The sequence below is a fragment of the Garra rufa genome, chromosome 8, assembly GCF_049309525.1.
Source record: "Garra rufa chromosome 8, GarRuf1.0, whole genome shotgun sequence".
In the NCBI taxonomy this organism is placed as follows: domain Eukaryota; kingdom Metazoa; phylum Chordata; class Actinopteri; order Cypriniformes; family Cyprinidae; genus Garra; species Garra rufa.
Genome location: NC_133368.1, coordinates 44,673,354 through 44,687,981, shown reverse-complemented (window position 1 = coordinate 44,687,981; position 14,628 = coordinate 44,673,354). Strand labels below are relative to the sequence as shown.

Genomic DNA, 14,628 nt, shown 5'->3' with positions numbered 1-14,628 from the left:
TGAAATAATTGAAATTGATCTATGATTATTAATTGAACATCAGTGTTGAACAACTGAAATTAAAGCAAGCATTGCTTAAAACGAAGTCACATTTTTCTTAAATTAGTGAAAATAAATAACTTGCACTATTGGAAACAAAATAAATAATTTTCAATGTTTTTCATATTAAAAGTAGAAAATAAGCAGTATCTCCTCTAAATAAAATTACCCTTGTATATCCTGTAAATACTTTTTACTGTATAAATACTGTTTAAGCTCTCCATCGACATGTCGGCGGAATAACGTAACGGAGCGCTTGTGTTTTTTAAAGGGAAAGTAATTGAAATAATCTTCCTGGAAAAATTTTAACGATTATAGGTTCTGAATGTCGATTTCGATTATTTTTCGATTAATCGCCCAGCCCTAGTGCTGAGACATAAACTCGCCGGTCTGAGACATAAACTCGCGGTTCTGAGACATAAACTCGCCGGTCTGAGACATAAACTCGCCGGTCTGAGACATAAACTCGCCGGTCTGAGACATAAACTGGCCGTTCTGAGACATAAACTGGCCGTTCTGAGACATAAACTGGCCGTTCTGAGACATAAACTGGCCGTTCTGAGACATAAACTGGCCGTTCTGAGACATAAACTGGCCGTTCTGAGACATAAACTGGCCGTTCTGAGACATAAACTGGCCGTTCTGAGACATAAACTCGCTGTTCTGAGACATAAACTCGCGGTTCTGAGACATAAACTTGCGGTACTGAGACATAAACTCGCCGGTCTGAGACATAAACTCGCCGGTCTGAGACATAAACTCGCCGGTCTGAGACATAAACTCGCCGTTCTGAGACATAAACTCGCCGTTCTGAGACATAAACTTGCCGTTCTGAGACATAAACTGGCCGTTCTGAGACATAAACTCGCCGGTCTGAGACATAAACTCGCGGTGCTGAGACATAAACTCGCCGGTCTGAGACATAAACTCGCGGTTCTGAGACATAAACTCGCCGGTCTGAGACATAAACTCGCCGGTCTGAGACATAAACTCGCCGTTCTGAGACATAAACTGGCCGTTCTGAGACATAAACTTGCCGTTCTGAGACATAAACTTGCCGTTCTGAGACATAAACTTGCCGTTCTGAGACATAAACTGGCCGTTCTGAGACATAAACTGGCCGTTCTGAGACATAAACTCGCCGGTCTGAGACATAAACTCGCCGGTCTGAGACATAAACTCGCGGTGCTGAGACATAAACTCGCGGTGCTGAGACATAAACTCGCGGTGCTGAGACATAAACTCGCCGGTCTGAGACATAAACTCGCCGGTCTGAGACATAAACTCGCGGTTCTGAGACATAAACTCGCGGTGCTGAGACATAAACTCGCCGGTCTGAGACATAAACTGGCCGTTCTGAGACATAAACTGGCCGTTCTGAGACATAAACTGGCAGTTCTGAGACATAAACTGGCCGTTCTGAGACATAAACTCGCCGGTGCTGAGACATAAACTCGCGGTTCTGAGACATAAACTCGCGGTGCTGAGACATAAACTCGCCGGTCTGTGACATAAACTTGCCGTTCTGAGACATAAACTGGCCGTTCTGAGACATAAACTGGCCGTTCTGAGACATAAACTCGCGGTGCTGAGACAAACTCGCCGGTCTGAGACATAAACTTGTGGTCCTGAGGCATAAACTCGCTGGTCTGAGACATAAACTCACAGTCCTGAGACATAAACTCGTGGTCCTGAGACATAAACTCGCCATCCTTAGCGTAAACTCACCGTCCTTAACGTAAACTTGCGGTTCTGAGACATAAACTCGCTGTCCTTAGCATAAACTCACCGTCCTTAACGTAAACTCGCGGTTCTGAGACATAAACTCGCTGTCCTTAACATAAACTTGCGGTTCTGAGACATAAACTCACTGTCCTGAGACATAAATTCTCGGTTTTGAGACATAAACTCTCGGTTTTGAGACATAAACTCGCGGTTCTGAGACATAAACTCACAGTCCTGAGACATAAACTCGTGGTCCTGAGACATAAACTCGCCATCCTTAGCATAAACTCACCGTCCTTAACATAAACTTGCGGTTCTGAGACATAAACTCGCGGTTCTGAGACATAAACTCACAGTCCTGAGACATAAACTCGTGGTCCTGAGACATAAACTCGCCATCCTTAGCATAAACTCACCGTCCTTAATGTAAACTCGCGGTTCTGAGACATAAACTCGCGGTTCTGAGACATAAACTCACTGTCCTGAGACATAAACTCTCGGTTTTGAGACGTAAACTCTCGGTTTTGAGACGTAAACTCTCGGTTTTGAGACATAAACTCGCGGTTCTGAGACATAAACTCACAGTCCTGAGACATAAACTCGTGGTCCTGAGACATAAACTCGCCATCCTTAGCATAAACTCAGGTTCTGAGACATAAACTCGCCATCCTTAGCATAAACTCAGGTTCTGAGACATAAACTCGCCATCCTTAGCATAAACTCACCGTCCTTAACATAAACTTGCGGTTCTGAGACATAAACTCGCCATCCTTAGCATAAACTCACCGTCCTTAATGTAAACTCGCAGTTCTGAGACATAAACTCGCTGTCCTTAACATAAACTCGTGGTTCTGAGACATAAACTCTCGGTTCTGAGACATAAACTTGCTGTCCCGAGACATAAACTGGCTGTTCTGAGACATAAACTGGTTGATCTGAGACATAAACTGGCTGTTCTGAGACATAAACCCGCTGGTCTGAGACATAAATTTGCCATCCTGAGACAAACTCGCCGTCCTGAGACATAAACTCGCCGGTCTGAGACATAAACTCAAGGTCCTGCGACATAAACTCGCCGGTCCTTAACATAAACTCACCGTCCTGAGACATAAACTTGCGGTGCTGAGACATAAACTCGCGGTTCTGAGATATAAACTTGCTGTCCTTAACCTAAATTTGCGCTTCTGAGACATAAACTCTCGGTTCTGAGACATAAACTCGCTGTCCTTAACATAAACTCGCGGTTCTGGGACAAACTCGTGGTTCTGAGACATAAACTCGCGGTTCTGAGATATAAACTCGCTGTCCTTAACCTAAACTTGCGGTTCTGAGACATAAACTCGCGGTTCTGACTGAGACATAAACTCACAGTCCTGAGACATAAACTCGTGGTCCTGAGACATAAACTCGCCATCCTTAGCATAAACTCACCGTCCTTAATGTAAACTCGCGGTTCTGAGACATAAACTCGCTGTCCTTAACATAAACTCGCGGTTCTGAGACATAAACTCACTGTCCTGAGACATAAACTCTCGGTTTTGAGACGTAAACTCTCGGTTTTGAGACATAAACTCGTGGTCCTGAGACATAAACTGGCCATCCTTAGCATAAACTCACCGTCCTTAATGTAAACTCGCGGTTCTGAGACATAAACTCGCTGTCCTTAACATAAACTCGTGGTTCTGATACATAAACTCACTGTTCTGAGACATAAACTCGCGGTTCTGAGACATAAACTCGCAGTTCTGAGACATAAACTCGCGGTTCTGAGACATAAACTCGCGGTTCTGAGACATAAACTCGCGCTTCTGAGACATAAACTCGCGGTTCTGAGACATAAACTCGCAGTTCTGAGACATAAACTCGCGGTTCTGAGACATAAACTCGTGGTTCTGAGATATAAACTCGCTGTCCTTAACATAAACTTGCGGTTCTGAGACATAAACTCACTGTCCTTAACATAAACTTGCACTTCTGAGACATAAACTCGCGGTTCTGAGGCATAAACTTGCTGTCCTTAACATAAACTTGCACTTCTCAGACATAAACTCGTGGTTCTGAGACATAAACTTGCGGTTCTGGGACATAAACTCGCTGTCCTTAACATAAACTCGTGGTTCTGAGACATAAACTCTCGGTTCTGAGACATAAACTTGCTGTCCCGAGACATAAACTGGCTGTTCTGAGACATAAACTGGTCGATCTGAGACATAAACTGGCTGTTCTGAGACATAAACTCGCCGTCCTGAGACATAAACTCACCGGTCTGAGACATAAACCCAAGGTCCTGCGACATAAACTCGCCGGTCCTTAACATAAACTCGCCGTCCTTAACATAAACTCACCGTCCTGAGACATAAACTCGCGGTTCTGAGATATAAACTTGCTGTCCTTAACCTAAACTTGCGCTTCTGAGACATAAACTCTCGGTTCTGAGACATAAACTCGCTGTCCTTAACATAAACTCGCGGTTCTGGGACATAAACTCGTGGTTCTGAGACATAAACTCGCGGTTCTGAGATATAAACTCGCTGTCCTTAACCTAAACTTGCGCTTCTGAGACATAAACTCTCGGTTCTGAGCCATAAACTCTCGGTTCTGAGCCATAAACTCTCGGTTCTGAGACATAAAACTCGCGGTTCTGAGACATAAACTCTCGGTTCTGAGACATAAACTCGCTGTCCTTAACATAAACTCTCGGTTCTGAGCCATAAACTCTCGGTTCTGAGACATAAAACTCTCGGTTCTGAGCCATAAACTCTCGGTTCTGAGCCATAAACTCTCGGTTCTGAGACATAAAACTCGCGGTTCTGAGACATAAACTCTCGGTTCTGAGACATAAACTCGCTGTCCTTAACATAAACTCGCGGTTCTGGGACATAAACTCGTGGTTCTGAGACATAAACTCGCGGTTCTGAGATATAAACTCGCTGTCCTTAACCTAAACTTGCGCTTCTGAGACATAAACTCTCGGTTCTGAGCCATAAACTCTCGGTTCTGAGCCATAAACTCTCGGTTCTGAGACATAAAACTCGCGGTTCTGAGACATAAACTCTCGGTTCTGAGACATAAACTCGCTGTCCTTAACATAAACTCTCGGTTCTGAGCCATAAACTCTCGGTTCTGAGACATAAAACTCTCGGTTCTGAGCCATAAACTCTCGGTTCTGAGACATAAACTCGCTGTCCTTAACATAAACTCTCGGTTCTGAGCCATAAACTCTCGGTTCTGAGACATAAAACTCGCGGTTCTGAGACATAAACTCTCGGTTCTGAGACATAAACTCGCTGTCCTTAACATAAACTCGCGGTTCTGGGACATAAACTCGTGGTTCTGAGACATAAACTCGCGGTTCTGAGATATAAACTCGCTGTCCTTAACCTAAACTTGCGCTTCTGAGACAAACTCTCGGTTCTGAGCCATAAACTCTCGGTTCTGAGCCATAAACTCTCGGTTCTGAGCCATAAACTCTCGGTTCTGAGACATAAAACTCGCGGTTCTGAGACATAAACTCGCATCCTGAGCTCTGACCTTAACCCAATTAAGATGTTTTAGCATGACCTAGAGAGATGGACAACCTGAGAATATTACAGAACTGAAACTGAAAAGGTTATTGTTCACATACTTTTTTCGTTCACATTGTGAACAAAGTGTGTTTTATTAAGAAATGAAGTAGTTTGTATCGTTATTTGCTTAAGCAGACTGTTTGTTTGTTCCTGATGAGTTGATTGGGAATTTGAGAATTAGATCAAGTTTCCATGGTATATCCAAGGATTCAGATACTTTACATTGCAGCTGCAATAAATAGAATTTAATGATTGCAAATGATATGTACACAACTTGCTGAATTTAAATGTAATGTAATCACCTTTGAGGGTTTTGTGCATGATATTTTACTCACAAACACACAAAACATTTATTTTATTTCCTCAAATATACAACTTATATATAAATTAGCATATTAATATGATTTTGGTTTGTTTAAAAATTTTAATCTTATTGACCACAAATTTTTGAATCGTAGTGTATATAATTAGACTATAATATATAATAATACTATATTTGTATTATGATGTATTATTGTTTTAATAACATTTAGAATATTAATATTGTTTTTGAAGGATCATGTAACACTGAAGACTGTAGTAATGACTGTTAAAATTCAGAAGATTTGCATTACAGGAATATTTTTTTTTTTAAATCATTCAAACATTGTATTTTCATTGATTTTAGTTGTAATAATTTTTTACAATAATAATGTTTTTTTTACTGTATTTTTATTTATAGAAATTAGCGTTCTGTTTTAGGTAAATGCTGTTCTTCTGAGCTTACTATTCAGCAAAGAAACCTGAAAAAAATCTGTTCAGCTGTTTTCAATATTAATAATAATAATATTTTTTGAGCAGCAAATCAGAATATTAGAATGATTTCTGAAGGATCATGAGATGAGTAATGCTAAAAAATCAGCTTTAAAATCACAGAAATAAATTATTTAAAAAACATTTAAATAGTAAAAATATTTCAAAATTTTACTATTTTTGCTGCACTTTGAATCAAATAAATGCAGTCTTGGTGAGCAAAAGAGACTTTAAAAAAAAATCTTACCGTCAAAAAACTTTTGACTGCTACACACACAACATATTCACAATATGAAAACAGCAATTGAAAATTAATTTTAAATTCGAATTTATTTTGGTACAGGACAATAACAACTTAATATTGCAAACGTATAGCATGCAATTTGTAAAGCTACTTATCACACCGCCACACACGTCTATTATCAATCCTATAAGCACATCATATGATCAGCTGCACCTGCTGTGCACAAGCTTTTATATTCCAGAGAGCATGTTTACTGTCTGCCTTTCATCTAGAATAATGTCTTTGACACAGTGTGCTTTGTTCATTAGAGATGTGTATATTGTGTTTTGTAGGTAGCGGAGCCACAGCAGTCGTCCAGGCAGCGCTTTGTAGCCCTCGACAGGAGCGTGTGGCCATCAAGAGAATCAACCTGGAGAAATGCCAGACCAGCATGGATGAGCTGTTGGTGAGGAACAACATAAAAACAGATGTGTCTTCTCATGCAGGTTCTGCCACACACATGCATATGCATGTAAACACACACAAACACGTTATATGGAAATGCAAATAGTGACAGGCAAAAAGCAATTTGTTTTTTGAACTCAGGCGATCCAATATGTAGATTAGTTTTTCTGCAGTGAATGGGTGCCGTCAGAATGAGAGTCCAAACAGCTGATGAAAACATCACAAAAATTCATAAGTAATCCACACCCCTCCAGTCCATCAATTAAAGTAGAAGTTCACTTCCAGAACATAAATGTACAAATAATTTACTCACCCCCTTGCCATCCAAGATGTTCATGTCTTTCTTTCTTCAGTCGTAAAGACATTAAGGTTTTTGAGGAAAACATTTTAGGATTTCTCTCCATATACAGTCGTGGCCAAAAGTTTTGAGAATGACACAAATATTAGTTTTCACAAAGTTTGCTGCTAAACTGCTTTTAGATCTTTGTTTCAGTTGTTTCTGTGATGTACTGAAATATAATTACAAGCACTTCATACGTTTCAAAGGCTTTTATCGACAATTACATGACATTTATGCAAAGAGTCAGTATTTGCAGTGTTGGCCCTTCTTTTTCAGGACCTCTGCAATTCGACTGGGCATGCTCTCAATCAACTTCTGGGCCAAATCCTGACTGATAGCAACCCATTCTTTCAGAATCACTTCTTGGAGTTTGTCAGAATTAGTGGGTTTTTGTTTGTCCACCCGCCTCTTGAGGATTGACCACAAGTTCTCAATGGGATTAAGGTCCCCGAGCCACTTAGTTATCACTTTTGCCTTATGGCACGGTGCTCCATCGTGCTGGAAAATGCATTGTTCTTCACCAAACTGTTGTTGGATTGTTGGAAGAAGTTGCTGTTGGAGGGTGTTTTGGTACCATTCTTTATTCATGGCTGTGTTTTTGGGCAAAATTGTGAGTGAGCCCACTCCTTTGGATGAGAAGCAACCCCACACATGAATGGTCTCAGGATGCTTTACTGTTGGCATGACTCAGGACTGATGGTAGCGCTCACCTTTTCTTCTCCGGACAAGCCTTTTTCCAGATGCCCCAAACAATCGGAAAGAGGCTTCATCGGAGAATATGACTTTGCCCCAGTCCTCAGCAGTCCATTTGCCATACTTTTTGCAGAAGATCAATCTGTCCCTGATGTTTTTTTGGAGAGAAGTGGCTTCTTTGCTGCCCTTCTTGACACCAGGCCATCTTCCAAAAGTCTTGGCCTCACTGTGCGTTCAGATGCGCTCACACCTGCCTGCTGCCATTCCTGAGCAGTGTTGTTTTTGACAACCATCTTAGATTTAGTCTTAGTCTTAGTCTTTTGGACTAAAATGCTTATTAGTTTTAGTCAAATTTTAGTCACTTCTATATGTGAATGTTTTAGTCCAATTTTAGTCGACGAAAAGTCAAAAAGGTTTTAGTCTAGTTTTAGTCAAAAAAGGGGAAAAAGTAGTCTTTTAACAAATTAATGTAGGTCAGTAAGTATTTTGCTGTTGGGTAGTGTCACTTGTAAGTTCTGAAAATAGCAGATCTATATTTCAACACAATGTGAGCTTCCGGATCGACTATTTTCACCAATAATTACAATAATGAAGGAATGTTTTAAAACATAAAAGACAAACAAGGATGGAATGCTAAAACGGCTTGCCATACTAGTATAGCAAAGAGTATTTAATGCTAAAACGGCTTGCCATAGCGGCAGATATTTTCCGGTTTTAATTGGCATGCACAATAAGCAGAAATGTCATGCATTTTAAACGTCTGACGGACCACCCACTAACATTTTCGTCTATTCTCGTCTCGTCAACGAAAACTCACATACGTCTCGTCATGTTTTAGTCATCAACGAGCCATTTTTATCTCGTCATCGTCTCGTTATCGTCATGAAAAAAAGTGGCGTCAACGACATGATTTTGTCATCGTCATCGTTGACGAAAACAACACTGTTCCTGAGCAAGCTCTGCACTGGTGGCACTCCGATCCCGCAGCTGAATCCTCTTTAGGAGACGATCCTGGCGTTTGCTGGATTTTCTTGAACGCCCTGAAGCCTTCTTTAACAATGCAGTGGAAAGTTTTTTTCGGGATTAAGTTAATTTTCATGGCAAAGAAGGACTATGCAATTCATCTGATCACTCTTCATAACATTCTGGAGTATATGCAAATTGCTATTATAAACTTAAGCAGCAACTTTTCCAATTTCCAATATTTATGTAATTCTCAAAACTTTTGGCCACATCTGTAGTGGACTTCTATGGTGCCCCCGAGTTTGAACTTCCAAAATGCTGTTTAAATGCGGCTTCAAATAGCTCTAAACAATCCCAGCTGGGGAAGAAGGATCTTATCTAGCGAAGTGATGGATTATTTTCTACAGAAGTTAGGATTTATATGCTTTTTAACCTGAAATACTCATCTTGTCTAGCTGTGCATGAACGGTTTAAGGGTGTCGAAAAACTCCAATTTCTTTTTATCCTCCAACTTCAAAATTGTACTACATCGCTGTTATACTTTTTTTGTAAAGGGCGTTTAATCATCTTTGCGTGTTCACTTTGTAAACACTAGGTCAGTACTTCTGCAGCGATGTAGGGCGTTTTTGAAGCTGGAGGAGAAAATGAGATGTTTTTTTTTTTGACATACCCTAACTGTCTTGAACCACATAACTAGAAAAGACAAGCATTTGAGGTTAAAAAGTATATAAATTGTCAGTTTTTTTAGAAAGTAACCAATCGTTTCACTAGATAAGACCCTTCTTTCTCTGCTGTGATCATTTAGAGCGGCCTTCGTGAACAATAATTAACTTTTTAAACACTTACAAATTTTATTCATTCTGACTTAAAACATTAAATATTAAAAAGTTAAGTCTTAAGTTTTTTTTTAATTTGCACTACAAATCATTTCTCCTGCAGAGAAAATGTTTTTTTTTTCCCAACACTTTCCAACACTTCACATTTAATGATTTTAAATGAGTAAATGACTTCTTAATGTGCATGTATAAGTGTCACTAAAGTCAATAAATCATTAATCACAATTATCTTTTGTGATAATGAATCATTAGCTTACAGTTTTGGCTGCCCTAGTTTTTCAATCATGTGTTTCATATCTGTCAGAGACACACATGCTCCATGCTTCTCTCATAGAGTGCACTTTCCCTACTGTAATCATTCACACACACCCCCACACACCCCCAGCAGGCCTCTCACTACGACACTCACGACTGAGTTGTTTTCCATTGATCTTTGTTTTGGTGCAGTGAGATTGGAAACTATTGGTTTGATTAATGACTGTTTTGTCGCGAAAACAAGTTTATTCCCGGAGATGGGAATCTGCTATAAACGTCTTTTAGATTTACTCGCAAATTGGCTGACACAGAAATATGGGTTTGTGTAAATTTATGCTGAACCCGGACAGCATGTATGTAATGTACTTTTTCAATTTTCTTCAGGTTTGCATCCTGCGGTCCTTTTATTAAAGCCTTATGTTATTGGAATATGTGAAATTACTTCATCAGTTGTACGTATGCTTACATGCACAAGCTAAACAGGTTTTCCTGCACACGTTCATGCATGTGTTCTGCTTTGAAATAAAATGAAAAATAGCATCAGTATTGAAGCATTGATTGCCACTGCAGATTTGTTTGTCTGGTGTTTTTACAAATTAAAAATTCCTTATAAATGCAGTTGAGGTCAAAAGTTTACATACACCTTGCAGAATCTGCAAAATGTTAATTATTTTACCAAAATAAGAGGGATCATACAAAATGCATGTTATTTTTTTAGTACTGACCTGAATAAGATATTTCACATAACATATGTTTACGTATAGTTCACAAGAGATAACAATAGTTTCCAATAAAAAGTTTACAAGCACTTGATTCTTAATTCTGTGTTGTTACCCGAATGATCCTCAGCTGTGTTTTTTTGTTTAGTGGTAGACTGGTTGTTGTTCATGAGTCCCTTATTTGTCCTGAACAGTTAAACTGCCTGCTGTTCTTGAGAATAGTCCTTCAGGTCCCACAAATTCCTTGGTTTTTCAGCATTTTTGTGTATTTGAAACCTCTCTAACAATGACTGTATGATTTTGAGATCCATCTTTTCACACTGAGGACAACTGAGGGACTCGTATGCAACTATTACAGAAGGTTTAAACACTCACTGATGCTTCATTTAGTACTGCCCTTCAGAAGCTAAAGAAGATACTTAGATGTTTCCCAGAAGACAAAATAAGAAAAATTTCCCCTGTTCTTCAAAGTCAAGTTTTCACCCCTGGCTCTTAATGCATCTTTTTTCCTTCTGAAGCATCAGTGAGCTTTGAACCTTCTGTAATAGTTGCATATGTGTCCCTCAGTTGTCTTCAGTGTAAAAAGATGGATCTCAAAATCATACAGTCATTGTTAGAAAGGGTTCAAATACACAAAAAAACTGAAAAACCAAAGAATTTGTGGGACCTGAAGGATTTTTCTGAATAACAGCGGTCAGTTTAACTGTTCAGGACAAACTAGGGCTCATGAACTCATGAACAACTATCACTAAACAAAAAAAGCAACTGTGGATCATTCAGGTAACAACACAGTATTAAGAATCAAGCGTATGTAAACTTTTGAACAGGGTCATTTTTATAAATTCAACTATTATTTTCTTGTGGACTATTTGTTAACATATTTTATCTGAAATATCTTATTCAGGTCAGTACTAAATAAAAAAATAAATAACATGCATTTTGTATGATCCCTCTTCTTTTGCTAAAACAATCAACATTTTGCAGATTTTGCAAGATGTGTGTAAACTTTTGACTTCAAGTGTATAAAAATTGCTGTACATTCAATCATATTTATAATAATTATGTTTGCTCTTTTTTTTTCTTTTCAATCAAATTAACTGTCAGTTTAACCAAAGATTCAAAACTATTTTTATGCCAATAATAATACAGGAACAAACCAGAAAAATGTACATGCTTGTTTTGCTAAAACATTTACAGTATTTACACAGAAAAATACATTTTTGAATGATGACTCGAATGAATTGTTGAATCAAATAATTGAAATAAACAGTGATTTCATTCCATGATTGAACTGATTCATGTAAATCGATAAAACTTCTATTAAAACTTTTATTAGATTTAATTTTAAAGGTCCTTCAGTAACTATACAATACTGTAGTATGTCATTTACATTTTTTTTTCAAATATGGTAATGGAATTTGGAGGAAAATATGTCATAAACATGGGCTTAAATTTCTTTCTTCTTTCTTTTGATTTTGGTGTGAAATATGGCATGGACTTAATCTTTTTGAGATTCATTCTATTGTTAAATACTGTCGAATATAAATCGGTTCAGTAGTTTCTCTCTTTCTACCATTGCAATTACTTTGTGCATGCATTATAAAGCACATGGACATTATTGAAGACATGCATTAGAAAGCTAGACACCTCCATCTGTCTCCACAGAAAGAGATTCAAGCCATGAGCCAGTGTAACCATCCCAATGTGGTCACCTACTACACTTCATTTGTTGTGAAAGATGAACTTTGGCTGGTCATGAAGCTCCTGAGTGGAGGTGAGAAAAATCTTTTCAATTACCTATGGACATGTTCATTTTCAATGCTATATGTGTGGTTTCATCTTTTAAAATAAGCATACTTTGTGAAATATTTTGCCTCGAAAGTGTACTTGTGTTATATTTCCTTAAAATAAATGTCACTTGTATTGATCTAATGTAAAGACATTCATATACACTACCAGTCAAACGTTTTTTTTAATTTTTTTTTTTAAAGAAGTCTCATTTGCTCACCAAGCCTGCATTTATTTGATCTGAAGTACAGCAAAAACAGTAAAATTCTGAAATGTTTTTACTATTTAAAATAAAGGTTTTCTTTTGGAATGTATTTTAAAATGTAATTTATTCAAAGCTGATTTTTTTTAGATGCATTTTGCTGCTCAAAAAACATTGTTATTATTAATTGTGTTGAAAACAGCTAAGTAGTTTTTTTTTTCAAGTTTCTTTGATGAATAGAAAGTTCAGAAGAACAGCATTTATCTGAAATAGAAACCTTTTGTAACAATATAAATGTCTTTATCATCACTTTTGATCAATTTAAAGCATCCTTGCTAAATAAAAGTATTTATTTCTATATTTCCCCCAAAAATAAAAAATATAAACTGACTGCAAGCTTTTGAATGGTATAGTTTATAATGTTACAAAAGACTTTTATTTCAGATAAATGCTGATCTTTTTATTCATCATAGAAAAAAAAATTCTGAAGGATCAGTAATGATGCTAAAAATTGTAAAATGTACTTTGATCACAGGAATAAATTAAAAAAAATTTTAATGGTAAAAAATATTTTTGCTGTACCTTGGATCAAATAAATACAGGCTTGGTGAGCAGAAGAGACTTGCAAGTGTTATTTGTGCTTACAAAGTTTTTTTTTTTTATTCATCCAGGATCAGTGTTAGACATCATAAAGCACACATTCAGCAAAGGAGAGCATAAAAACGGTGTCCTAGATGAATCCACAATAGCAACCATTTTGAAGGAAGTCCTGGAGGGATTAGATTATCTACACAAAAATGGGCAGATTCACAGGTAAGGAAAAATATTGACAAAATGAACTGTGTCTAGTCGTTTCACAGGCCTTACAGTCTGTCTCTCTCTGTTTAAATTAATAGTTGACCCAAATATACAAATGAGCTGAAACGTACTAACCTTCAGGGCATCGAAGATGTAGATGTAGAGTTTGTTTCTTCATCAGAACAGATTTGGAGAAATTTTGCATTACATCACTTGCTCACCAATGGATCCTCTGCAGTGAATGGGTGCCATCAGAATAGAGTCCAAACAGCTGTAAAAACATCACAATAATCCACACCACTCAAGTCAATCAATTAACATCTTGTGAAGCAAAAAGCTGCGTGTTTGTAAGAAACAAATCCATCAATAGGAATTTTTAACTTTAAACTTATTACTGGCTAAAATATGAGTCCTCTATTCATTATATTGCTTTCTCCAATGAAAAAGTCATTATGCACAGATCAAGCACAGTTTTGTTAAAGGTGCCATAGAATGGAAAACTGTGTTTACCTTGGCATAGTTAAATAATAACAGTTCTGTACATGGACATGACATACCATGAGTCTCAAACACCATCCTCCTTCTTATATAAATCTAGTGTTTGCAAAAGACCACCGAAAAATAGGTCAATTCCAACATAACACCGACTGTTACGCAACAGTCCCGGGATCGTTAATAGTTACACCTCCAACATTTGCATCACCCATCATCGGTAACGTCAGCACATCAGTTAAACAAGGCAAGCCACTGAAGGGACACGGTTAGCTTAATGCTAGCGCTAGCCTGTTACATTGCAGTACAAAAGATTTCACTTACCACATAAACAGAGAGATGACTTGCGCTGATGATGGCGAATGATGGAGAAATAACTGCGCTGATGATGGCGAATGATTTACAGATCCCGAGTATCACTGACAGGCAGCTGAACTTGTGTGGTAAGTAAGCACTCCCTCTGCATTATAACTTTACACAGAGCACATATGATCACAGTAGGGCTGTCCCCGAATAGTCGAAGATTCGATGCATCGATATGCGGAGCCTGATTCGACCACCGATCTCACAGTCGAATCTTCGCGGGTGAAACGAGCATCATACCATTTTGCCAATATGGGGGTGCTCAATGTCTAATTGCACACAGAACTACTGGTTTTGTACGGTTATATTACGTTATATACAGCCTTTGATTATGATAATGCAGTAAAAACAAAAGTGAAAAGAAAGAAG

At 38.1% G+C, this 14,628-nt stretch overlaps 1 protein-coding gene across 1 annotated transcript in view; it reads left to right on the top strand.

The window, feature by feature from the left end:
* Positions 1–14,628, top strand: part of LOC141340209 (STE20/SPS1-related proline-alanine-rich protein kinase-like) — a 45,754-nt gene that overhangs the window by 6,304 nt on the left and 24,822 nt on the right. The window contains exons 3-5 of the mRNA XM_073845134.1: positions 6,699–6,811; positions 12,282–12,390; positions 13,278–13,419. Of these exons, the coding sequence (XP_073701235.1) occupies positions 6,699–6,811; positions 12,282–12,390; positions 13,278–13,419 (364 nt within the window). The remainder of the gene's footprint in view (positions 1–6,698; positions 6,812–12,281; positions 12,391–13,277; positions 13,420–14,628) is intronic.